General features: G+C 43.8%; 1 protein-coding gene across 1 annotated transcript in view; it reads left to right on the forward strand.

Annotated features, from left to right (window-relative positions):
* The window catches only part of TXNRD2 (thioredoxin reductase 2), a 1,379,521-nt gene that overhangs the window by 17,230 nt on the left and 1,336,963 nt on the right, over nucleotides 1–25,328 (forward strand). The window contains exon 2 of the mRNA XM_069620040.1: nucleotides 12,998–13,063. Within this exon, the coding sequence (XP_069476141.1) occupies nucleotides 12,998–13,063 (66 nt within the window). The remainder of the gene's footprint in view (nucleotides 1–12,997; nucleotides 13,064–25,328) is intronic.

A 25,328-nucleotide genomic window follows, 5' to 3' on the forward strand; every position in this document is an offset into this window, starting at 1 on the left:
TTAAATGTAAACCAAACCTATCTATTCCTAACTCTAAGGGGGTTTTCTTACCTTAACTAAAGAAACTCTGGTGCTCGTCAGTAAGTCTATGTGAGTAAAGACAAAAATGCATCATCCCAGTCACAAAAGCTCCTATTCTATCCCCGTTACTACAACAGCACACCATAAAGTCCAACTACTGTTCGTAATCCAAGAGAATGACTACCTTCTCCTGGATGTAAAGCATCCAAACGCCTTTCAGGTTCTTCAATTCAAAAGATCCACAAAAGTATAGATTCTCCGTAACCCAACAGAAAATACCTTGAGTTATTCTGGACCACCTCTGCGTAGCTGTCAGACCCCTTGCTCCCACTGTGACCTGATAGGCCTCCTCCACAGTCTCTCGCTCTCTCCTGATGGTCACCTACGTGGCTTTGCTGTAGACTCCGGTAAGCGGTCTCTGCACCATTGTCGGACCGCATGGTCCGCCCACTGCAGGTCGTACCATCACCTCTTGGTCTCTGCAAGTTTATCGTGCCGTTTTCCAACCCACTCCCAAGACACTTCTCGGGTGTCCCGCTATTTCCCTTCTCAGCGTTGGAGACGAACCTCGTTGCCGTCTCCCGAAGCCTTGCAACAGTTCACCAGGCTACAATGCAGCCTCCTCGGTTGCCTGGTTCTCCCTCTGGTCGTATCACAGCTTCCAGCTTGACAGAACCGCATGGGCAATTGCTAGACGGGTTAGAGGATGACGAAGAACTCTGTCCGTCTTTGCTGTTCAGTTTAAATGGCAGGGGCGGCCCCAGCGTAATATCCTTCCAATTGACAGCAGCTGCTCTAATTTTTTTGTCCTGTTTAATTTTATCATTTTTGAGCGCTTCTTCGTCTCAGTACTTTTGTCATCAGATGGGTTCGGTATTTCACAATAACACCCAGTTGCACAGGCAATCTTATGTGGAGATCATGGTGGGATTTCTTGCGGTTTTGCCTCCCAATTGCGTCCTTATCCCTAGGAGAGGAGGTTCTCCCATGAGACCCTCTGCGTCTTACCGCCCCAGGGGGACTATTGTTTAGCGGCCTCACCTCCCTAGTCTCATGGGAAGGCATTCTCCCCTGGGGAGAAGTGACGACATCTGAAGGATCGTCTCACCACCCTAGCCCCTTACAACCACGGTAGCTATACCACTCTGTTGTAATGTGCTTCTTCCATTGTGTCTGTGCTGTGCGCATGTGAACTGTGAAATGTCTCTGGATACTTGTGTAATGTTGGATGCAGAATGCTGGGTGAGTGTGAAGTGAGTTGCCTCGATGAGAGGGTGCCGGTGGATGTGTCTGTCTCTTAGCTAATATACATACCTGTAACTTAGAAACCTGTAACCAGAACCTTAGTAAACATAACCCATCTGGAACTCAATGTCTTTTGTGAAGGACCCATTCATTTTTACACATTGCTTATTTTGCAAGCTACTTATTGGGGAAGTTATTTTGAGGAAAGTGGAACATACTGAGCAAATATGGCAAATCTTTAGACATCATACTCAAAAACTGACTGCCTCATTCTGAGGATTAGTACCGAGCTCCACCAGAAGCTGAACCCACAGGTAGTAAGTATTCAGTATCTCTGCCTTAATTGCTACTTATTTGACTGTCTGCAACGCTGCCTGGCACAAACTGCTGTTACAAAACACATCCCATGGAGACTCGCAACTACTGAAGTGTAGCTATGGTCTCATTCATATTGCCAGCTGACTCCCTTATGGAGGGCAGGGCTAGCTTCATCCACACAATATATGCAGAGTTACTGTAAGCTGTTGCACAGAAATAGTTCTTAGATTGAAGACAACTTGATGGGGGTGTGGGGGGCTAAAATACTTTAAAAGCATGCTGTCCTTCCATCTATTCCTGCCAGACTATAGGAATTTAACACCCCTGTTTGTGTCAGGTTTCCAAGACCAACGTACAGCTGTTGCAGTAGTTGACTATTTAATACTTTTTGGCTTTGTGTTCTGAGCGTAATTCTCTTCTAGTATCATGCATTCTTATATCATGTGTTATTTTATGTAGGGTACTTCTTGAGTGTGGAGCTAGCAACAAGGATCATCTGGGGAGGGGGGATAGCCTAAATTATTCAACTAGCTGACATGGGCAATCGATATAGCGATAAGTGAATTAAATATATTATGTTTTGATTTGGCTAATAAGTGCTGAGTGAACTAAGCCAGCAGATGCACTGAATGGAAGTCTGGAGCACGCACAGAAAGTTCCCATTGCAACAGAGCAATGGAAAACGGTTGCTGTTTAGGTGGTAATCTTGTTTAAGATCAGGCTTGGATGCCATGGCCGGTGGTGCTCTCAAGGGTGGGTGCGTGCTTTCGTAGAGGATCCTTTCTAGTTAGTTCATGAAATGGATGTGTTCTGTGCTCCAGATGAGATTTTGTAGTGAGAGTATTTTACTCTGTTTTTTAAAGTTGGGAGTAAAATGATTCTTTAGGGAAGTAAAAAAATAAGTGCAATTGCCAATGGGAGCATTTAATAAGCATTTAAATTGTTTTAACTGTAAAGCAGTAATAGTTTTGTGATGAACACTTCTATGAACCTGGTTATTTGTGCACATTAAACGATCTACTTTTACCACTTCGATAGGGCAGTAATAATAGCATTTTCTTCCTCTGGCACTTCGTATACTACTAGTGCAAACCTATTCATGGAGCTGAGCAGATGCAGGGATCGAAATTAAGATGTGATAAGCAAGCGCTAAAGGCAGCTCCTGGGTATGCATCATTAACTAGTGACTAGGAGCTACTAGATGGCGTGCTGCAATCTAACTTTCATATAAGATGCAAACCTATAATTCTTTTACATTATTTATGACTCCCTATGCTTTAAATATTTAGTTGTGTCCCAATGTTTGTTTATAGACTGTCACACATGCCTATCTGGCATCAGTTCAGTCTGGGGTGTGTAAAGAAGGCATGGTATCAAACAGTGAAGCCAGACACAAGTGGTCACAGTTCAAGGGTGTTTATTGAACTTCAAATGGGTCGGTTGAACGCCTATCTGAATCTAAGGATGGGAGCAAGCTATGACCATCTAATAATAACGCAGTCCTAGTCAAGTCTCTGTCAAATAAAAAGGGCCTATACTAATGCATCTATTGCCAAACCTTCTAATACAAAAGGGTGTGGGACAATGGTATACGCAAAAAGGTAAGGCGCGGAAGGGGATAAGCCCGGTAGGATTTTGGCATGGCTATACAAAAGTGAGATCCCCGACCTGTGACCAGAGTAATAATAGGTCAAGATGGGCAGAGGGTAGATACTCAGGAGGGGATCAATTGGGAGGTCCAAGAATACTACCGGAAATTATGAGGATAATGAAGGGTACGATAGCCGGGAAATAACAGATACACTGGAAGACATGGGCTTACCGTAAATAAGCGCTGAGGAGCAAGAGGACCTAGACGCCCCGATCACACTAGAAGAGCTAGAAGAAGTGGTGGTGCAGCTACCCACTAGTAAGACCCCAAGGGCCGATGGGCTACCTAGTGAATTCTATAAAACGTATAAGAATGAAGTGCTACCCCCGCTGCTAATGATGCTAAATGAGGCATACGAAATAGGTAGGCTACCAGAATCCCTGAGACAAGCAATTATCATCCCACTGCCCAAACCCAACAAACCAGGTAAGGACTGCGGATCCTTCAGGCCGCTCTCGATGCTAAATCAAGATGGCAAAATATTTACAGCAGTGTTGGCAAATAGAATGAAAAGGATAATTAACAAACAAATACACCCAGACCAGACAGGATATTTCCCGCATAGGAACATATCCGATAACCTCAGAAGACTCCACCGAGTAATAGAATACACAAGAGGACACAGATGAAATGGCTATTGTATCGCTAGATGTGGTCAAGGCCTTTGACTCAGTCAAATGGTCCTGGCTGATCGCAGCTCTGACACACTATGGGATAGGACCAGGGTACCTTAAGTGGGTCAAGTTACTGTATAGTGCACCGATAGCCCGAGTAAAAACGGGAGCTATGATCTCCACAAAATGGCAGCTAGGAAGGGGGACCAGACGGGGATGCCCGTGGTCCCCGATGCTTTACATCCTAGCACTGCAACCGCTGGCAATATGCCTGCGACAGCAGTATCAGGAAGTAGGAATCAAAATAAAAGGGGAACTGCACTTACTTTCACTATGCGCAGATGATATGCTATTGTACCTGAGATACCCCGGGGAAAATCTCCAATACATCTTGGAGGTGATGGAAAGACTTGCTTTGTTGTTTGCATAGCAGTGAGTCCCAGGAAATCATGCTTATTTCCATTGGGAAGATATGTAGGGACCCCACATAATGAATTACCGGTTTTACGAATACCATGGGAGCCAAACACGTTTAGATATCTGGGGATATATATTTATCACGCGATAGAGGTGGAACATCAGCACAACTCTAACAAAGAGGTACAGAAAATTGAGAATAGCATGAAGGTTTGGTCCAAGCTCCCCTTGACAATGATGGGTAGAGGGGCGCTGTTGAAAATGGTGGTGTTACCGAGGCTACTGCTTTTTTTTGGGAACATCCCATACTTGATACCGGGGCGATTCTTCATGAAACTACAGAGCATATGCAGGGTTTCCTGTGGCATGGTACTAGGAATAGAGTTGCCCTTTGGAAGTTGCAGAATACATATGATAAAGGGGGGATAAAATTGCCAAATTACGAGATCTACTACCTAGCTAGCCAACTGCAATATGTGGCCAAATGGTTATCAGAGGGCCCCACCACAGAATCAAGATTGCTGAGATTCGAATGGGCCCCGTTCTTCCTTAAAGAGATGATATGGCTGCCCAAGTCAGAGTCAAAAGTGTGCTCAAAGATGCTGGTGCTGGGATGGGAAATATGGCACAGAGCATGTTGGGCCATAGAAAACCCAACTCGTGCTCGCCACAGATACCGCTGGTCGCACTGAAAGGAAGGGATGGGCAACTAATACCGACAATAAGTAGGCGCTGGGAGACGGCGAGTATTGTAATGATGGGGGGGGTGTATGGCAAGAAGGGGAGATAAAGGCATTCGGGGCGTTGACTGAGGAAATGGGGCTGCATGAAGGACAATATATCACATATAATAGATTGATACGGCGGATTAAAGACACATGGTCGGAGGTAGCGCTAAATGAACCACCCGACTCTGCCATAGAAACGATATGACATAGCAGAGGGGGGGCAAGAAATATCCAGATTATATGAACTATTGATGTCCAGAGTGGGGAAAGAGGTGGTACAATTAAGACACAACTGGGAGTAAGAAATTGGCGAGTCCTTGAGTGACGGGAAGTGGGAACAGACCCAGTGATACCTGAACAAAGTGTATAAAACGCCAGGTTACAACAGATAGTTGTATATAACACACAGGGCATACATGACCCCCAAAAAATAGCCAGATTCAAGAATGCAAACAGGCAGGCATGTCCCAAATGCGGGGAAGAGAATGTGGGGATGGCACACATGTTTTGGGCATTCCCGGATATTGGGAAATTCTGGGAAGAAATAGCTCGCCGACTAGGTGAAAAGGGGATTAAACTAAATATAGGATCAGCGTGGCCATGCTTAGTAGGAGGATTCCCGAGGCCACGCCACCTAAAGCATGTGAGCAAATTAAAAGACCTGGTGTATATACTCGCCAAGCGTAGAATGGCTATGGGATGGAAGGCATGCAATAGACCTAAAATGGAAGTTTGGTGGAGAGACCCCCAAAAAATAGGTCGAAGCCGATACAGCAGTATGGCAGAAGTGGGAAGCAGAGGAGGGGAAGAGGAAGCGGAATCCCTGACGGCCTAGAAGCATTTAGTAGCCACACTATATGGGCCCACCCAGGACTGGTCGAGTGACCAGAACACAGACGAGGACATTGGAAAACGAACCCCTGAAGCAGGAGCAGATGTTAAACAAAAAACGGAGTAGGCTCGAATGGGAGGGGGGTGAGGGGATAGGCCACGGACATGTAAATATAAATGCAAATATTGTGTAACATAAAGACAAGTAATGTAAGTCTGTTGTATGTTGTTTTGGTTGTAAAAGCAATAAAAATGGTTTAAAAAAAAAGTGTATGCAAAAAGAAAAGTGTTCAAGAAATATGCCAGGATGCTTGAGCATTTGGTTTCTCTTACCCACGTTTTCAGCACGTCGAGCTGCGAACACACTCTGGCTTCTAGGCAGCCATGAGGATACAGTTCAAAGCAAGACATCAGGGCCTTTGGCCAAAGCCTCTTTTCCAATAAATCTCTTAACTGCAGATGGTCTGTTGTAACAAGCAAAGTCTCAAAGTTCCATTCCTATCAGGATTTTCAGATGCACAAGTTCTCGCTTTCAATGTTCATTGTGGTTCTCCCTCTTCAGGCTGAGACCTCCTTTTATCACAATGCTCACACTTGGTCTCCCTCATTTGGGCTTAGACCACCTATCTCCCTCGTTCGGGCTCGGCTCCTCAATGTTTACATTTGGTCTCCCTTGTTCGGGGTCGGACCACGGACCACCCTTTTTTGGGCTTGGATTCTGTTTTTACCAAAAACCGAAGACTTTCAAATGTGCGATGGATTTTGCTTAAACCGTCGCAGACTACTCAATTCAGTTCACACTATTGTTTTCATCAATCTTCTAGTTTCATTTTGCTTGGTGCGATACCGTAGAGACCTTCGATTGAGCACATTTACAGTGCCGGACCACTCTGTCAACGGTATCGTATCTTGCCTTCTTAAGTTCAAACATTCATCAGTAGTTTAGCTTTACTCACGTGTTTCATCACACGCGTTCAACAATGTTCGTTCTAGCGGTCATTATACAATGTTGCCGCTTGCAACCTTGACTTCAACACAGACCACTCGCCAGCTTTGTTGATCTCTTTGGTGCTTCTTTGTTCTTGGAGCCAAGGATGATACCACAGCAGCTGCTGCTGCTCTTCCCTGCCTTGGTTAGTTACACGGGAGTGCCCTCGGTATCTTCGACACACTATGCTGGATTCTTCAGTCTGGTTTCCTGGCCTTACGCTTTCTTCCTTGAAGGTTTCTTGAAAGTAACGGCGTCTTGCTGTATAGGTCAAGGGTATTTTCCTTCATACAAGCCTTCAGGGTTTGCAATTTTTCTGCCCTGGTTCAGCTGCTGACTCGAAACTGCGTTTCCTTTGTGTACTTTGCCTCGCTCAGAGTGTGCTCTCGTGCTCTGCCTTTTATTTGTGTGGGGAAGTTCAATGCAAGTCAGGTGTGAGTGATTGTCAGAAATGTCCTGACTTCGCCTGACCATAGTAGCGGGACGGTACACTGCTCATTTGTGAGTCTGTTTTCTCCCAGAGCTGGCTGTCCACGTGAAGTGCTGGAGAAAGGAAAGTGGGGGGTAAGGTTCCCACATATCCTACCTGGTAGGATGGGGAAGAGGTGTTACAGGGAAGAGAGGGATACCATGTCTCGCCATCCAGTGTCCAATTTCCACTCCCCGAAGACCCCTCACCCAGGTGATTCTCCTGCACTGGTCAACCCCCAGGGTCTTGATCCAAAGGCGATGGCCGTGCCCTGGCCACCTGAGAGAGAGATCCGCGTGGAATTGCGGATGAGACACCTTCAGGTTTCTCACAGGTGCCATAAGTAGCTCATGATAGCTATTTATGTCAAGCTAACCAGGCTCTTCTAGGCTCTTCTAGGCCACAAGCAGGAGCTAAATAGCTCCCAGCGCCCCTAAATTTCTAACCCTGCCCTATTCTAGTGTCTTGGTCCCCAGGAGACTCCCTTCCTTGCTACCCCTATATGAGTCTCCCTGTCATTTGGTGATGTTGCACTGTCTTGTACATCCTCCCATCTCCTGAAGTCTGCCCTTTACAAGCCTGGCACACTGAAACCATCCCGGTCTCTCTGACTAGCAGAGGTGCCTGCTGTCCTTTCACCTCCTCAGGTCTTTCAACTTCATTTCTCTCGCTTTTATCGGTCCCCCCCGCCCCACCAAGATAGCAATGGCTCTCTCCTTCTCCAATCTCCTCTACTATTCATCTCCAGATAACTCTCTCTCTCCAACCACCTCAATAACACTCTGTCTAGGTGGCAATCCTCCATTTAAGCTTTCTCCAACTCTCTCCTCCCAGTGCACTTCTAGCTCGCCAGTCTCCTCCAAATACCTTTCTACAGCTCCTCCTTGAACTCCCCATGCTCTTTGACTGAGCAAGCTGGCTTATATAGTCTGATCTTTTCTCATATTGGGTGGTACTTAGTGACATAAATTGCACTTGCATAGTGTTAGTTTGGCTGTTCTGTGAATGGGCCATGTGCCTGTGGTCATGTGGACTGTAGGAGGGATTACCTTAAGCTTAGGCCAAGGCTTGTTGCTATCTTGGATTCCATAATAACCAATGACGTTTAGGGGTCTCCTTCCATATACCTTTGAGCCCAGTTTATATTACCTACTTTTGAATTGGGTCTGTTTTTCCAGCATGTAAGTGAAAAGTCAGAAAAACCTTTGGTAAGCAAGGGAAGCTTATTCATGTGCACGTAGCACTTCCATAGAGAGTAAAGGGCAACTTTGTAATCTCCTCGCTGATGGCGGGAGAATGTCTTCTTTTTTTGTTTTGTTCCTCAAGTGAATAAAGCACATATCTTTCACTAAATAGTTTTTCGTTGTTGAGTGCAACTTTATCTGTTAGGGAGCCCCGCGGTCTGTTGTAGCACGACGCATCCTCTTAAATGTTCCCTTTGGCAGAAAGGAATGTATTTCTACACTCGCCAGTGAATTCAGAATGTTGCAACATGGTTCCTTTTAAAGAAAAAGACATTCATTGTTGTGCTGGGTTCTTGTGTTTGGCCACGGAGTTGAAATTGAGTACTAATTCTATGATGAGAGGTATCCTCAAGGGGTTTGTATTTGACCCTGTTTCTATGGTTGTCATTGGTGTTTGTCGGTGAGGGCATGCTCCTGTGACCGCTGATGCCTTAATTGTGGGTCGTCTGGCGATCCCTGTAGGCCCACTCTGGTCCAGCGTCCACTATCTCGGGGTGTCCCCAGCCTCTTTGGCTACCCTACTGTTTGTCAACAAAGTTCAGTCTCTGGAGTTCATTGGAGAGAGATAGGCGCCCTTTTATCACTGTGCACCTCTTGCAAGAGATTTTTTTTTATATTTGTCAGACTAGAGAGTCTAAGAGGACTCCCATGAATACAGAGACACACCTGAGAAACGGATCATAGGTGAGCGATTAAAACAAACAAATAACGCTCCCACGCTCATTGCAGGGATTACAATATTGCCATTTCCCCACAATTAGATAAACCACTTCCCTTGCTTTCCAGAGGTTCACATGCTGGGGAGCATGGGGATATATTTCAAAGCAGGGCATTCCAGCAAAGCTCCCGGGGCAAGGGGGAGCCCCCCCTATATCTGGCCACTTTGCAATCCAATATTGTGGCAGGCCTTGCTAAATCCAACATTGTGGCAGGCCTTGCTAAAATCCCAGGCCGTGCCTCTCTGTCCACATCATCAGAAGCACATGGACCAATCACAGGCCAGCCCAGCCTCTACTAAAAAGGTGCAAATCATGTCCCTGAGTACCACTCAACGGGAGAAGAGACCAGACTGTAAAAGCCAGTTATCCCAGTCTAGGACTGTGGGGTGTTCAAGAGGCAGTCGTAGGACGGTTTTAGGAGTTTGGTGAGCGATGGGTCTTTGGAAAAGGGAGTTTGGAGTTGAAAGGGGTTGTGTTCTTTTTGGAGGATGATTATCCCCTCGAAAAAGAGTTATTGGAGGTGGACTGCTGTCATCTGAGGAGGATGACCATGAGTGAGGGGGTTACCCTCTGGCGGAGAGTTTTTGGAGTTTGAGGGTTTTCATCTGGAAAGAAGTACTGTGGTGGAAGAGGGTTGATATCTGAAGGAAATTATACTGATAGAAGAGGGTTGTCATCTATAGAGAATTACAGTGGCATTGGAGGGTTCTCAACTGACGAGAATCCAAGTGGTGGAGGAGGGTTGCCAATTAGAATTACAGTGGTAGGGATGGGTAGCCGACTGAAAGGTTAAATTAGTGGAAGAGGGTTGTCAACTGAACACAATTACTATGATGGTCGAAAGGTGGCCTTCCGGAGAAAATTGCAGTGGTGGAGGAGGGTTGTAAGCTGAAGAGAATTACCGTAATGGCGAACGGATACCCTCTGGGGGAGAGCCATTGAAGGAGGAGGGATACCATCTAGAGAGAGTGGCAGTGGGAGGACGAGGGTTACTTCCTGAGGGCATTAACAATAGTAAAGAGAGTTTACTTTTGGAAAGGTAGAGTTTGGTGTGAAACCATCTGGCTAGAGGTTGAGGTGTCATCACTCAGCTTAAGGAGGATGAGGAAGGCAGGCAATTGCATTGGGAAGTTTCCATATGTCCAGGTTTGACCAGTGCAGACTGTAGAGTTGGTAGAGGGCACGAGATGATACAACCTCGGTGGGTACCAGGAAGGTTATGTCTGGCGTAGAGGGGTAGGAAGTGTCTTAGTGACCAGGACCATCGGGCCGGGAGGCGGCCAGGAGACTGAGATCCACCGAGGAACGGCACTAATACTATGGTAGCGCGGAACAGTATAGAGCGAGATCTACCTCTGGCATGGTCAACTGGAAAGGAACCCAAGACCCTGCCGAACCCGGGATAGCTTTTCCCAGAGGCCCGTCCCTCGACCCTGAGAAAGGAGACCTGAATGGAAGAACTGCCACCCCTATCCCCGGACGGTGGAAAGGAGCATAAGAATGTGTTGAGCACATTACTTCTTTGCCCTCGATGGACCATATGGTGGATTCTGCTGAATTTTGGATTGGAAACCAAATGTGCCCTGCTGGGAACTTTGCAAGGGTCTTTTTTCCCTTTTGCTTGTTATTAAGACATTCCACTGCTAAATGTGTTTTTCTGACTCTTTTCCCCATTTTACCGCTTGTTTTTGGAAGTGTCAGACCTCTCGGTACAGGCTAGCTCCCTGTCAGTATGTGAAGCAGGGAGCACAGAGCGGATATGTAATCTAAGCTTACATTTAATATGTCCATGCCTATTACTGATAGTTGTGGTTATTTTCTCCCTCCTCACTTAATCTCACTTGCCTTAGTTTTGGTTAATTAAATAGATATAATGCAATAAAACATGTGTTCTGCCACAAAGACTAGTAGTAATATTAGATTAAGCGCAACTTATCACCAGTACAAGACCCGTTTATGTGCCCTGCCTCACGCAACGGTGTGTGTCTCCACATGGTACCCTTTGTGACGCACATATTAGTGATTTTCCTTTACAAATGATTCAAAATGCTTGATGAGAATTTAAGCAGGCCGTTTGTGGTGCTTGGGATCAATAGGTAACTCGGTTAGTTTTCAGTTAGTGCGCCAGATTGAGGCCAAAAAGCCCAGCAATTCTTCACATCGATTGGATAATTATACTGTCCGAAAAATGTATTCACTTGACTCTCGTATCTGCTACCTTTTTGATCTCTAGTGTTGAGTCATCCCTAAACTCCTGAGACTATGCAGTGTGTGACTGCAGTTTTTTTCAGTATATATAAAGTAAGCTCTTCATTGACTGACCGAGGCAAGAATATCAGCGCTTTTTTAAAAACATATTTTGGGCAATTCGCAGATAGTTGATCACAGACAAAATAATAACGTATCTTCAATTGTTTAGTCGTTACCTACAGAATACTGACTTTGTTAACCTGTGGTTAAATTTGACACCCATTACAGAAAGATTATCGGTTCACCTTTTTGCTTTGCCTGAAGTTTACTGACATCCCAGAACAATGTATTGGCTTTACACACATTAGCTTTTCTCACATATATTTATTTCCTCTCATTTTTGTCTGAAATTGTCTATTGTTTTCATACAAACTGAGTGCTTTTTTCACAAATTAAGAATGTCCAAATTGAAACCGAGATTCAAACATAAAAGACTGCATTAAAGTTCCATTGCAACCAAGTGACAAAAGTAAGCCTGGCACAAAGCGGAAACTGAGGTAGAGCTTTTCAAAGAATTGGTTACGAATCGTAATTGGCAGATAAATTGAAACCATCGTTTTTGCTGTGTACCTTTCAGAGCTAAAATGGGGGATCTTCGACTCACTCCCTTCTCCTGTCCCCCTTGGTTTTCAGAAAGCCTTTCGAAAAGTAGGAGGAAACACCGTTTTATTCAGATAAAAAGTATAGATTTTGTTGTTTTAATCGATAAAGAATGCAGCGATAATCTCTGACTGCATTCTACTTTCAATCTGTCTCTAAGGAAACGTTGATGAGCCCCACACAGGCTTGATTTCGGCTTTCCTGACGAGAAGAGCCTAGCATTTAGAAAATTGGAAAATTCTTCACAACAGGACAATTTGAATACCGTTGGCACTCAGTTGCATGTAAAGAACCCTCGTGTTTGTGAGACACAAGAATTAAAATGCAACCTCTTTCCTTATTTCAACCAAGCACACAGCGTAGCTCATTGAGCGATCTTATAGGCTGGAATGAACAACTGCATCAAATGGAAGCCCATTATTACTTTCCTTGTTTCGACTGAATATGCATTTCCCTTTTACATGCCATAAAATGTAATACAAAATGAATGTCAAAATACAGAAAATACAATTTTCTCCATGCCTGCATTCACCTAACTTGTATTTCCCCCTTCATTCAATGTAATCAGGCTGTCCTTTTCTTTTAAATGAAACTTCTGGTTCAAGTGTACCATGAAAGCTTGAGTAAGGGGCCTGGCTGATTAAACGCTAGTCACCAAGGGTATTCGGCTAATAAAGGTCCCATCTCTCCAAGATCCCATTTTGTAGAAGCTTTTTAAACCATGGTAGCTTCTTAAATTTTGAGATCAGCAATGTTGGCTGAACCTCCACCGTGCCGGATCCTGTGACCAACTAAATTTGCCCTCGTCTCTTAACCCCCTAATTTATGAGATGAATTTGGTGATGTCTAGTGATGGTTTCACCATCTGCCTAAAGCTCACACTTTATTTCATCTTTCCACAGCATCTTACCAGTATGATCTCCTGGTGCTTGGAGGAGGCTCCGGTGGTTTGGCATGTGCAAAAGAAGGTATGTAATATCTGTACTGTGACGGTTCTAAAATGTCTGCAAATACAAATGGATGTTACTTCTCTGCCTCTGCTAATGATCTATGCTACCTAAACCTCTACAACTGCAGTAATATTTTTGTGATGTACACATTTCTTTACCGGGGAGGTAACTTAGCTGAAATCTCTGTTCCTATGGTGGAGCAGTGGGGGCCCAAGATGGCTCCATTTATTTGGAGCTCCATAACTAGCTCTACTCCAACAAAAGTGACGTTAGTACTCAAATTCTGGGAAACCCCAAGACTTCAGCAAATTAAGGTGAACTACTTGCACAATGTGTAGTCTTCCCCATTCTCTGGCAGAGCAGTGAGAGAACAACGGTATGCTTCAGCAGTGGACACACCTATGTTTGGCATGCCTGAGGAGTGTGGTGTGAGAAGAGAGACTGGAGGGGTACTGGTCTAGTCGGTGGTAGAGATCAGACCATGTGGTCCCTTGGGTGGAATTCAAGAATTGGCATATGGGGCTTTGTTTCTGGCAGTCCCAGCCTGGTTATCTTCCTAGAGATTTGAAGCATGATAGACCTCTGAGTGACTGCAGGGGATTGAAGAGCTCTATTCGGACTCCCAGGGACAACTCTGAAGAGAGGCAGAGTTACTTATGAGAGCTATTTTGAGTTCCCTTATTTATCTGGATTTCCCAGCATCAATTTTTGTGTGATGTGAGGTTGCTTGGGATGGCCTGTAAAATATACAATAGCAGGCTGAAAGGAGAAGATTTGTGTGCTTTTGTCACAGTGCCAGAAGAAAGGCAGTAGTTTACTCGGATGTATGTGATCTGCACGCAAACGTTTTGTTTGAGGGCAGACTGCCCACAGTAAAACTGCTCATTTCACCGTTTTGACCGTTCATTGAAAACTGGGGCCCGAGCAATTTTTGTCCCCCACCTCCATTGTTAAGGGTGCGGGGACTCCCTACAACCCCTGAGGTTGCAGATACGTGAACATGAGGAGTGGGGGGAAAAAGTAACGACTGTAATTAGGTAAAAATGACCCAACGACCAAATGTAAACCATCAGTTTGGTTAATTCCATTTACTTTCCTGAGATGAAATGAGTGGGGATGGACCAGTGCTATGCTCCATCAATGCCTTTAACGGGGAACTGAAGCTATGAACAGGCACTGTTGGTAATAGTGTTAAGGTAGCAGATGCGAGGTGAAGACCCCGTTGGGCAGAGTTATCCATGCTCAACTGCAATTGCAGAATAATACATCGAGACTTGCAGTTCTGGAGCAGCATAAAGCTACTGTGAGTACAACTTTGGAATGCTCAGAGAATTTCTAGAGTTGCGCTATCCAGTGCTTTCTTAATTTGGATGTGAAGGGGCACAACAGGAAATAAGGAGAGCATTCGGAAAGGATTGGTTGAAACCCAGGTGGAAACAGTGCGGCAGATGGTGAACTGTGACTAGACTCCCCACAGAGTCCTACAATTGATGAGAATAAGTGTGGAATGGTGATTGTTGTACTTGGGACTATCATTTATACCGAGAAGGTAATGCTGCACACAGCAATAAAGGGGGAAGCAGGACTAGTTTATTATTCTTTTCCCTGATCTTTGCTAGCAGAACTTGGCCTGGAAGAGGGTGCAAATGGAGAAGGGTGTTTGGGCAAGGCAGAATTTTCGGACCCTTACATACCATCTTCCTCAGAGTTTCCAGTACACCTTAAAGTGGAGTGTAAGGGAAATAAATGTGTTTGCTCAAGAGGGGGCAGGCAGATCTTTTTTTTAAATCTTTTAATTTTTTTGAGGGATTAGATGGAGATAACCACAGAGTTGTTCGGTGCTTTCCTGAGATGCTGCTCTTCAGTTGTAGTTTTTGAAAGTTGTGAAGGCATCATGAGTTGGACACAGTCAAGTTAACAAAACATTTACTAAATTCAAAAGGCAGGGTGGAGTAATGCCTAAGCTGCCCTATTCTAAGGTAGGATTTCCCTATCTAAAGGAAACTAAGTATAGTCTGCGCCAGGAAGTCGAAATAAAATGTCTGTGTCCAAAACCTATACTTGCCCTCACAACTTACTGTGTACAATGTGTAGGGATGCCAGCCAATCTTTTAATTTTTTTGAGGGATTAGATGGAGATAACCACAGAGTTGGTCGGTGCTTTCCTGAGATGCTGCTCTTCAGGTGTAGTTTTTGAAAGTTGTGAAGGCATCATGAGTTGGACACAGTCAAGTTAACAAAACATTTACTAAATTCAAAAGGCAGGGTGGAGTAATGCCTAAGCTGCCCTATTCTAAGGTAGGATTTCCCTATCTAAAGGAAACTAAGTATAGTCTGCGCCAGGAAGTCGAAATAAAATGTCTCTGTCCAAAACCTATACTTGCCCTCACAACTTACTGTGTACAATGTGTAGGGATGCCAGCCAATCTTTTAATTTTTTTGAGGGATTAGATGGAGATAACCACAGAGTTGGTCGGTGCTTTCCTGAGATGCTGCTCTTCAGGTGTAGTTTTTGAAAGTTGTGAAGGCATCATGAGTTGGACACAGTCAAGTTAACAAAACATTTACTAAATTCAAAAGGCAGGGTGGAGTAATGCCTAAGCTGCCCTATTCTAAGGTAGGATTTCCCTATCTAAAGGAAACTAAGTATAGTCTGCGCAAGGAAGTCGAAATAAAATGTCTGTGTCCAAAACCTATACTTGCCCTCACAACTTACTGTGTACAATGTGTAGGGATGCCAGCATTAAAAGGAATAGTGTTCAAAATAAAGTTCAGAGCTTCTTCCAGATGTTGGCTTGTAATCAGCTTCCCGTTCCCCCAAGTTCAAACTAGTTCATACATTGGAGGGGCTCCCTCCCCCAAGGGTTCAAATCTTCAATTTCTCAACAAAACAACAAAAGGGGGTTCCTTCCCCACAAGAGTTCAGTCCTCCAGCTTTTCAAAACAACACAATTACTGGGCCAGTTCCCAGTACTTTTCACTGGCTTGCATAGATGGTTCTGTTTCTTAATTTCCAAATCACATAAGCGGCTGTTTCAAAACACAAGCTTCTTTATGGATACTTTCCTTGGCTTCTCCATACAGGGGGGCACTCGGTCTAGGTGCAGTTGTCGGACCACACGATCTACCCATCACAGGTCACACAATCCATACCCCTTCTTGACTGCTACCCATCGTCAATTGGCCAATGTCATCCTTTGACAGTGAAGTTTGGTTCTTTCATCAGTGTTCCACTCTTCTAACACTGTTCCATGGCTTGCTGGACCACTGTGCACTTTGCTACCCTTTTTCTGTATTCTTCTGGCTCTTATGAATACAGGTTTCCTCTTAACCTGCAGTTCCTTGAACTCTTTTAGCTTTGCCAAATACTTGTTTTCACATATCAGACCCTTCTTGGTATTCTCTTGACTTTGGCCCCTGCTTGGGTCGCAAACAATACATTCCGTGGTATTTGCCACATGCACCATCTTGCTTTCATTCCACTCACAAGTGCTCACAACTTGCTTTTAGCATGGACAGCATTTAAAAGTGTTTTTAATGTCTTTTAGTTTGTTCGGTATTCAACAATTGCCTTTCTTATGTTGCATGCTAAAACGTTTCATGAATATATTGCACGTTTGGACAAAACCACCTTCTTGCCGTTTCCAGACCCCTTTTCCCAGACCGGATGTCTTTCAAGACACTTCTACAAGGTGCCAGGCAGCCACAGTCTTGCTATCCCTCTGGACGTCTCGCTGTAGCAATGCAGTGGCGTTCTGTGGATTTGCTCCCATAGTCGGCGTGCTGTCAGCAGATTTGACTTTCTGGCGTGAGTTCTCCAGATGGTGAGTGTCTCTTCCTCGCAGTTCACCCTGGACCCTCTGCCTTTCAACAGCCTTGCTTTCCGCTTCTTTCACTCTGCACCCGGTCTTGGTTCTCCAGCAAATCTTGTGCCATGTCGCTCTCACTCCGGTCAAGGAAGTTGCTTCGTCTTCTCCGCCTTCCTCTCCTGCTACAAAGCTGATCTCCATCAAGCTCTTTAAATGCCTCACACTGAGGCTTGGGATCATTGGAGCTAGTCCGCTCACCTTGAAACAAATCACAGGCAGTCTGCATTGACTCCCGACTCCTTCTTCAACCCAGGATGAAAATGGTGTTTGTGGAGGTTTGCCTTAATAAAGGAAGTGTGCATAACTCTGTGTTGTCTCCTCCTTGTCCCAGTGTTGAGGTGGTGTTTCTGGGGGATATTTTGGGGATTATCCTGGGGGAAAAGGAGAGGACGCCCTCCGGTGCCTCACAAAGTCCATACAGGAAAATTGCTATTTTGGTAATGCCTGGGATGGGAATAGGAGGTTTAGGAGATACGTGCAGTGGAACCCTTTTGTGCTGCAGTGAATTTGCTTGGAGTGTCTTTTAATCTTCTCATCATCACAGTGCCCGAGTTAGTTTGGTTATCGAGGTTTAGAACAAATGTACTAAAAATATAAGGCAAGGCGGTGTGTTTGGGATTTAGTTTTCAAATAAGGAGGTAGCCTTCTTGAGTTGCCCGATTTTTCTCTGCATAATAATGTTACTTGTTTAATGAGCTGATAAAAATACTGTCATTTACATATTTATCATTTACTGTCTCAATATTTGATCAAATCGGGTAAATCAAACAATGTATACATGTAAGAGATATTGGTGTTTCCATAAATCAAAACCAAAAATGTATATAAATCCATTAATCAAATGTACACATTTCAATGTAAGCCTTTAGAAAAGGGTATTCAAAGTACATTACATTTGGAATATTTCCATATTTCAAAATATAATTGTTGAAGAAGAACGATTAATTTTATTCTTGGTATATTGTGCCTGGGTCATTAGAAGATCACAAATCCTTCTCTATGCATTTTGTGGCTTTTGAGGAACCCTTCATCAGGACAACATATCCCTGATTGCTTATAATGTATAATAGAATGACTTATGAGTAAACCAGTTAATCTCAATTAAACTTAATAAAAGCAACTGTGGTTAGTCCCAAAATGTGGAACTGCTAACCTTAATTGAAAGCTATTCCAAAATGTTCAAACTGTTGCTTGGTTTTATACTTGAGGTAGCCAACTGACGTTATTGCTACTAACTCAAGGCTCTCCTTTCAATAAAGAATTGTAAAAACCGAAGGATTCTTAGTAAGCGTTTGTCATTTACTTAATGGTTATTCAGCGAGGAGACTAACTGATGCTGACCCAAAAACAAAAGTATTTGCTACCTAAAGGCTGTTTTGCACTACAACTGCCTTCAGGCCTTGCCAATATAACCAATGGTGACGGATCTCAGGAATAGTGCAAAACATCTGGAGGGCCGCAGGTTGTATATACTTCCTGTAAGGTGCATGGCACACTCCCGTCATCCCAGTAAGTAGAACTTGCAGATGTTAAGCAGTAAACAAACCACTGAAAATTCGTGTTCAAGTGGCAACGAAATGTGTACTGAAAATACTCTAAATAAATACCCAACTTGAGTACATTTCCCATTATTCCATCAAACTTCATGTGCGTGCATGTGAGCGGTAGAAAGGTTGCCAAATAAGATTTCCAAATGGTAAGAGAACCGATATTCTGTCAGTAGTTCAAAGAGGTGGAAGAGCACTAGGAGCTGGTGGTGACCGTGCCTTACTCACAAGTAATCTAACTACTTTTCCTTTTCTTCTTTTCGCACTTGCAGCCGTTTGGTAGAAACAGTGAGGCCCGTACTGTAGGTGCCCAAGGTGCAGTTATGTTTAGGTTTGGTTGGTGTTTCCATCCATCTGGTGCTAGTACATTTAATCATATATGTCTAATTTGGGTATCTCAATTGAGTATAGTAAGTAGGATCCACACAAACATTTGTTGGTGATTTATTGTGGTTTTGACACGTGTTTCGACCTTACACCAGGTCTTTATCAAGGCTACCGTGTTTTTACATTTCATTCAATTCATTCATCATTTATTGCAAGGTACATCAGAATTTGTGACATGAATATTGTGATATGTGATTTTGTGCGTGAGGTGAGTGGCAATGGAGATTAAGTTGCGTTTTTCATTTTTCATTTATCCAAAGCACTTTGAGTGTGAAACCCGTTCAGGGGTTGTAAGACAGAGCAGAAGCATTATCGCATTTGTATAGGTGTTTGTTTAGGGCACAGCGTATTCATTGTATGATTCATTCCACCACATCATCATTCAAGATTTTTCATAACCATATAGTCACAAAACATTATTAGTTATACATGAATTCATGCATCATTAGGTTGTTTCAAATGAGTTTGGAAAGAATGGGCACAACGGAGAGAGGAAGGGAAGAGAAAAGAATGTAGAGTGATTGTTAGTTGTTTGGTTAGCAAGTTGCAAGAGATATTTTGTCAGTGTTCCCTTATATTGTAAACCGGAAGTGACATTACAATGTGTCCTAGAATAGATTTTGAGCTCCCAAAACCTGATCTACCCATATTTCAATGTACAATGTTTGTGTACAAAGATAAAGATAGAAAAACCTATTTTCGTATGTTTTCTGCTTGAATTCTGTAACTTGGAGGATTGGAGTCTGGCCCAGTGGATGTGTGCCATGCACTGTAAGGTTACAGAAATACATGTTTTATTTTGGATCTGCATCACTCTTTATTTACCATCCATTAGATAATGTATAAACACTTACAACACATCCTTTGGTGTTTTCTACTCCTATCTGAAGGACACAGTTTGACTTCGCAGTAAATGAATGAGTGATTACCTTGAGTATAATATCAAGCGATAGTCTGAACATTTTGTAATACCTTTCAAATAAAGTTAGTAGTTAAACATTTTCAACTAACTGGAGTTGCTTTTAATATTTTTAAGTGACTTCAACTGGTTTATTTATGCAATAAGAAAAATAAATATGGATTCTAGTGCACAATAACCCTTGAAATATCATAAATTGACTAATATGTTGAGGTTTAAACAGAAAATGTATTTTAATTGATCTCTCGTCATTTGTCCTTCATAGATTAGTTAAGGGCAAGCTCGCCTTGGGAGTGAGAGGAGGCTCTAGGGGAGCAAAGCCTACCCCATGTAAGCTGCAGAACGCCAGTCCGTGGCGAAGCCGGTGCTAGGGGCATGCTTGCTGTTTTCCGCTGCATTGAGAGTGAGAGGAGGCTCTAGGGGAGCAAGGCCTACCCCACATAAGCTGCAGAACGCCAACCCATGGCGAAGCCGGTGCCAGGGGCGTGCTTGTCGTTTTCAGCTGCCTTGCGAGTGAGAGGAGGCTTGTAGTCATTGGGCCAAAGGACATGTAATGGCCGGTTTAGTAGTGACCAGGCCGCAGGGAAAACGTTGGTTGGCCCGAATGGATCCACCCATATAGACTATCTTCATAGCAGCCAAAGTCTGGGGTTGGGTTGCCCATTTTGAAATCTTGGATAAAAAGGAAAGCGACCAGAAGTCCCTAACGGCCACTTTGGCCTGGCCAGGGAGCAGTCTGGGTCCTGGCATTGAATCCCAGTGTACGCAAGCCATGTCCATCATAGGTCACTCTCGAAGAGCGGTTAAGTGGGCCAAGTTGGCGGAACGCAAATTGCCACTTTATGCAATGATGCTCCCAAATTTAACTTGCATCTTAAATGAGAGGGCATTACATGCTGATTTATTAAGTGAGTTTGGAAAGCTAGTGGGCAATATACACCTGTTTGTAACCTGCAGTAGGTCTAGGGTCAAAAAGCATTCAGTTGGCAAAATGTTTGGCATGATCACGATTGCTCTTTTGCAAAGCGGGCATTGCAGGATATCGTAGCCAGTGGTCCCCCTGTTGATAAAGCATGCTTCTGAGCCTCTAGAGAAAAATTATTTAAAAAAATAACCAATGCTAAGAAAGAGTTCCAAAACATGGACGGGCATAGTTTAAAATTGGGCTGCGAAAGGGGAGACACAATTGCCTTTTGGAAATTGGTAGTGGGAACAGAGGTTAATGGGCACCCAGATGTAGAAAGTAAACATTCCGTCTGATGAATGTCGCCAACACTTCTCAAGCCTCTACAACGGGGAAGAGTCCGAAAGTATAACGGTAGTTAGACCATCGTATGCGGCTGATGGAGGAAGGCATCCATTTAACTCTAAAGGAAATTGTTACGTCAAAAATGGGGAAACGCCTTGGGGCCCGACTGCATTCCGGGAGATATGTTTAAGGATGAAATATTGATTTGCGCACCTGTCCTATGGAAATTATTTATGGCATGCATTAACCAGAACACTGTTCCTACTTCATGGCAGCAAGCTGTAATAATCCCAATATATAAATAGCGTGGCAAAGAAAACCTGGCTAATTATTTTCTTTGTTGGACAGTATGGGGCACTATCTTTGCAAGGGTCATTTTTAAACCACATTCAGGCATGGGCTGATGACCACTGTATAGTTCGCCCAATACAGACAGGCTTTCAGAAAGGCAACGACACTGGAACAGTGCTTCCGCTTTTCTAGCTTGTTGCAAAAGTATGCCGCTGTGATGGGGACACATCTCTACGCTATGTTCGTCGACCTCAAAACCTGACAGATCCTTCAGTATAAAAATAGTCCTGCCAAGCTGTTGTCAATAGTAGAAACACTCATACACAATAATAAATCAGTAGTTCGATGCGGCTTGGCAAGTGAGACTATCCCACAATTTGAGGTGTCCAGGGGGGTTAGGCAGGGGTATGTAAGTGTCCACCCTCCTGTTTAGCATCTTTATTGATGAAGTCGTTAGGACCCTACTTGAGGAATGCCGGGCTCCTCCCAAGGCTGGGCTTGGGTAAACTACTGGCACTCTTCTTTGCCGATGCCAAGGTTTTACCCTCTACCTCTCCCCAGGGGATTAAGCTGGTCCTGATGTCATTCGTGGCGAGCTTGGGCTTACCCTTAACACAGGAAAGACCAAATACATGGTATTTAGCCCTGCATTTGCAAAACAATGAATTATGGCCATTGTTAAGGGATTTGTGCCCGAGCAGGTGATATTCAATGATTACTTGGTGGTCAGATTTAACAAAAATGGCTTTTGGTCCTCCATGTAGACAAAGCATGTACAAATCTGTCTAATTTAGGGGGACATTAGGTTTTCATGCTTGTCAAGGTAGAAGAGCTACCTCCCCTCCCATTGAATTATATAGTAAGCGGGTCATGCTGCCTGCCCCGATGGGGCAGAAATCTAGCGCTATGCAAGCACCCCGAACTTGATCATTGGAGAGAATGCATTCCTTAAGAAATTGTACCCGCTATCTTGAGGGACTCCTAATGCCCTCATCTTTTTTTGGGCTAAAGTTGTGTTCGAACCCAGGATTGGAGATATTTTGTGAAGTTGTTGTTCATTTGCTTAGTTTGGGCCCATCCTGAGCTCATCAACAAAGCCGCGTTAACCAGAGTCAAGGAAGCAAAGATTTCCTGTAGAAGAGAACATATGAACAGTGACTGCAATAAACCTGAGGTTGGGAGACCAATATCTAGAGAAAGCTTGAATGTGGCTTTGAGGCATATTTAGACCATAATGAATCATCTTATGCAAGAGCCTTATATGGCGATTTCCACCTCGGCACATTGAGGCTAGCCTCATAGACAAACTTTTGGGTCCCTTAACAATTGGAATGATGCCCTTTGTGCAATTTGGAAGGCAAGACCCTCTGCCACTTTCTGTTCTTCTGCACCAGTCTCAGGAGCTTTAGGTGCCTCTTTATAAAACCCATCCTAAGGGAGGCCGGTATAACAACTGTCACTGACGCAGTTATCTGACCTCCACCCAAGACCTGGATGTTGTTGCGTTAGTGGCTACCTTTTATTTATCGGGCATAGTGCAAAAGACCCAAGATTTAATGTAACAGTACGGCACATAATTGACGACCTTCTCTTATACTGTTTCTGTTGTGGTCATATTAGTCCTCCATATTGATTCTCCCACTCGTGGAAGGGGCTGCAATCGTTTTTAAATGGTGCCATAATATGCCCTGGGCTCGTTGTTTTATCATAATTATATCCCATATTTTAAAGCTTATGAATTTGCAGTTTTTATTGATTGTCCATCATTCATCTGATTTTAAAAAAAAATGCTTTTATTCATTATACTATTATGAAAATGTACTTCTTTGTTCGTATGTATATGCATTTATATGATGCTCTTTCATGGCACTATTCCGAATAAAGAATATTTTGATGATGATTAGTTAGTCTTTCTATTTCCAAAAATATTCTTTTTTACATTTTGAAAAGCCCATCTGATTGAATGTCCAAATTTGAATTAATTATTACTTGATTCTAATGAAACCAGTATGCACGTCTGGATTCTCAACCTTTCAGTCTTATATCAACAAACACCCCTTAGGCATGTCCTTATGCCATCAAAGATCCACTGATCGTGTCCTTGTTTGAATAGGTGTGCATCATATCCTTGCTTTCTTCTTTCATCTATTAGTCCTATCATTCATTTAAATGTCATTTTTGTGCATGTTCACTTTAAACAAATATCATTTTGTGCCTTTGTCATCTAGAAATCCTATCCGTGTGTCTGCCTCTGTCATCTAGCAATCATATCTTTGTATGCCTCTGTCATCTTGCAATTATAATGCTTGTGTAACTGTCACCAAGCAATCTGTCATCTGAAACCACCTTGCTGCACCTGAAAAACCAATTGACGACATCAAAGAGACTGGCAAACTTTTCCTGCTCCTCATGCTGGACTTAACAGCGTTCAACCTTGTTGACTACCAGACACTTTGGAACCAACTCATTACAAAAGCCAACTTCTCTCCTAATGCTGCAGACTGGAACCTACGGCGTCCCAGTAGGATTGTGCATCTCCCCCACTCTATATACAATTTATACGAAACCCCTCACCTGGATGCCCTTAGAATATCCTACACAAATTATGCCAATGACACCCAAATCCTCCTCCAACTCTCAGGCACCTACCACCAAGACGTTGCAGCCATAAATTCAGTCTACCACATCATCCAAAACTGGAAGGCGACCCACCAGCTAGGTCTAAACGATGACAAAACCGAGATACTCATCGTAGGCTCGCACACTACACTCTGCAACATGGATTTAGCTTACAAAGCCATCAACATAGACAGAAACCTAATCCAAACCTCCCCTGCAGCCAAAACCTTTGGCATCTACCTAAACGCTACCCTCGACCTCTCATGCCAAGTAGATTCTAGCTCCAAACTACTCATTGCCTGCAAGCCCTTCCTCACCACAAAAAACAGCCTCGCCAGAGCCATCATGGGAGCCAAACTGGACTACTGCAACACCCTCTTTGCAGGTACCTCTGAGCTAACTTGTGCAAACTACACACTATTCAAAATACCACCATGTCTCAGAAGCCAGAAAAGATGGCCACTGGCTTCCGATCAGTGAGTGAATCAAATTCAAGACTCTGTCCATCGCACACAGGTGCCTCGCCAACACTGCCTCGGGTTACTTCTCACGTTGTGTGGAAAAATACACACCCCCACGCTACTAAGCTTCACAAACTGCCACTTCCTCAGAGTACCTAGCTTCACTCGAAAGACTGCAGGACGCTCAAGCTTTTATGCCATTGCCGCAAAGCTCGGGAACAATCTCCCCATTGCCCAACAAAATAACCTTTATACTGTACCTTTGTGAAGTTGAAACTAAAAGTTCTTGCTGTTCATTTAGAGCTTTACTATCCTCTTCCTCATATGATAAAAAAATACATATCATTGGGCCTCTTGTGGTTCTTATGACTTTTTTTCAAAGTCTTAATTTCCTCACCATTTCTTTTTGTAAATAGTTTCTAACTGTTCAAATTTATTGTTGCTGAAGTCTTGTCTTTTGGAGCCTGTGGCTCGACAGCGGTGAACATGTCATTGAGTGTTTTGTTTCGATAGAGAGTGATGACTAAAGTTTGTGCTGTCTTATTGGGGATATAGGTTTGATATTGAAACGCCACCGCGATCCAGCAGCCCATTCAGACCCTGACTTGCAGCGATACCACAATCGCTGTCCTAGTTGATCTGTTCCCGGTGTCTCTGCCACTGAATCTCTGCCATGTTTCAAGAGTTCGACGATTAGGGACTGTCAGAGCCACTGAGGAACTGGAGACAGGAGATTAATTCTGCATCGTAACATGCTCTCACACTCCCACATGGAAGTCCCTCTTATTGAACGCTATTGAATATATTTGAAGCACCCTTGAGTAGACCACAGATGAAGGATTTAAATATAAGGGGCTCCACCAATCAGGCCCAGATGAAGGCAGGCCACCCTAAAACCTGCCGAAACGTCGAAAGAAGAGACAGGGTCCCAAAACACATAA

This window comes from Ambystoma mexicanum, chromosome 10, assembly GCF_040938575.1.
Source record: "Ambystoma mexicanum isolate Mex_15411 chromosome 10, UKY_AmexF1_1, whole genome shotgun sequence".
Classification (NCBI taxonomy): Eukaryota; Metazoa; Chordata; class Amphibia; order Caudata; family Ambystomatidae; genus Ambystoma; species Ambystoma mexicanum.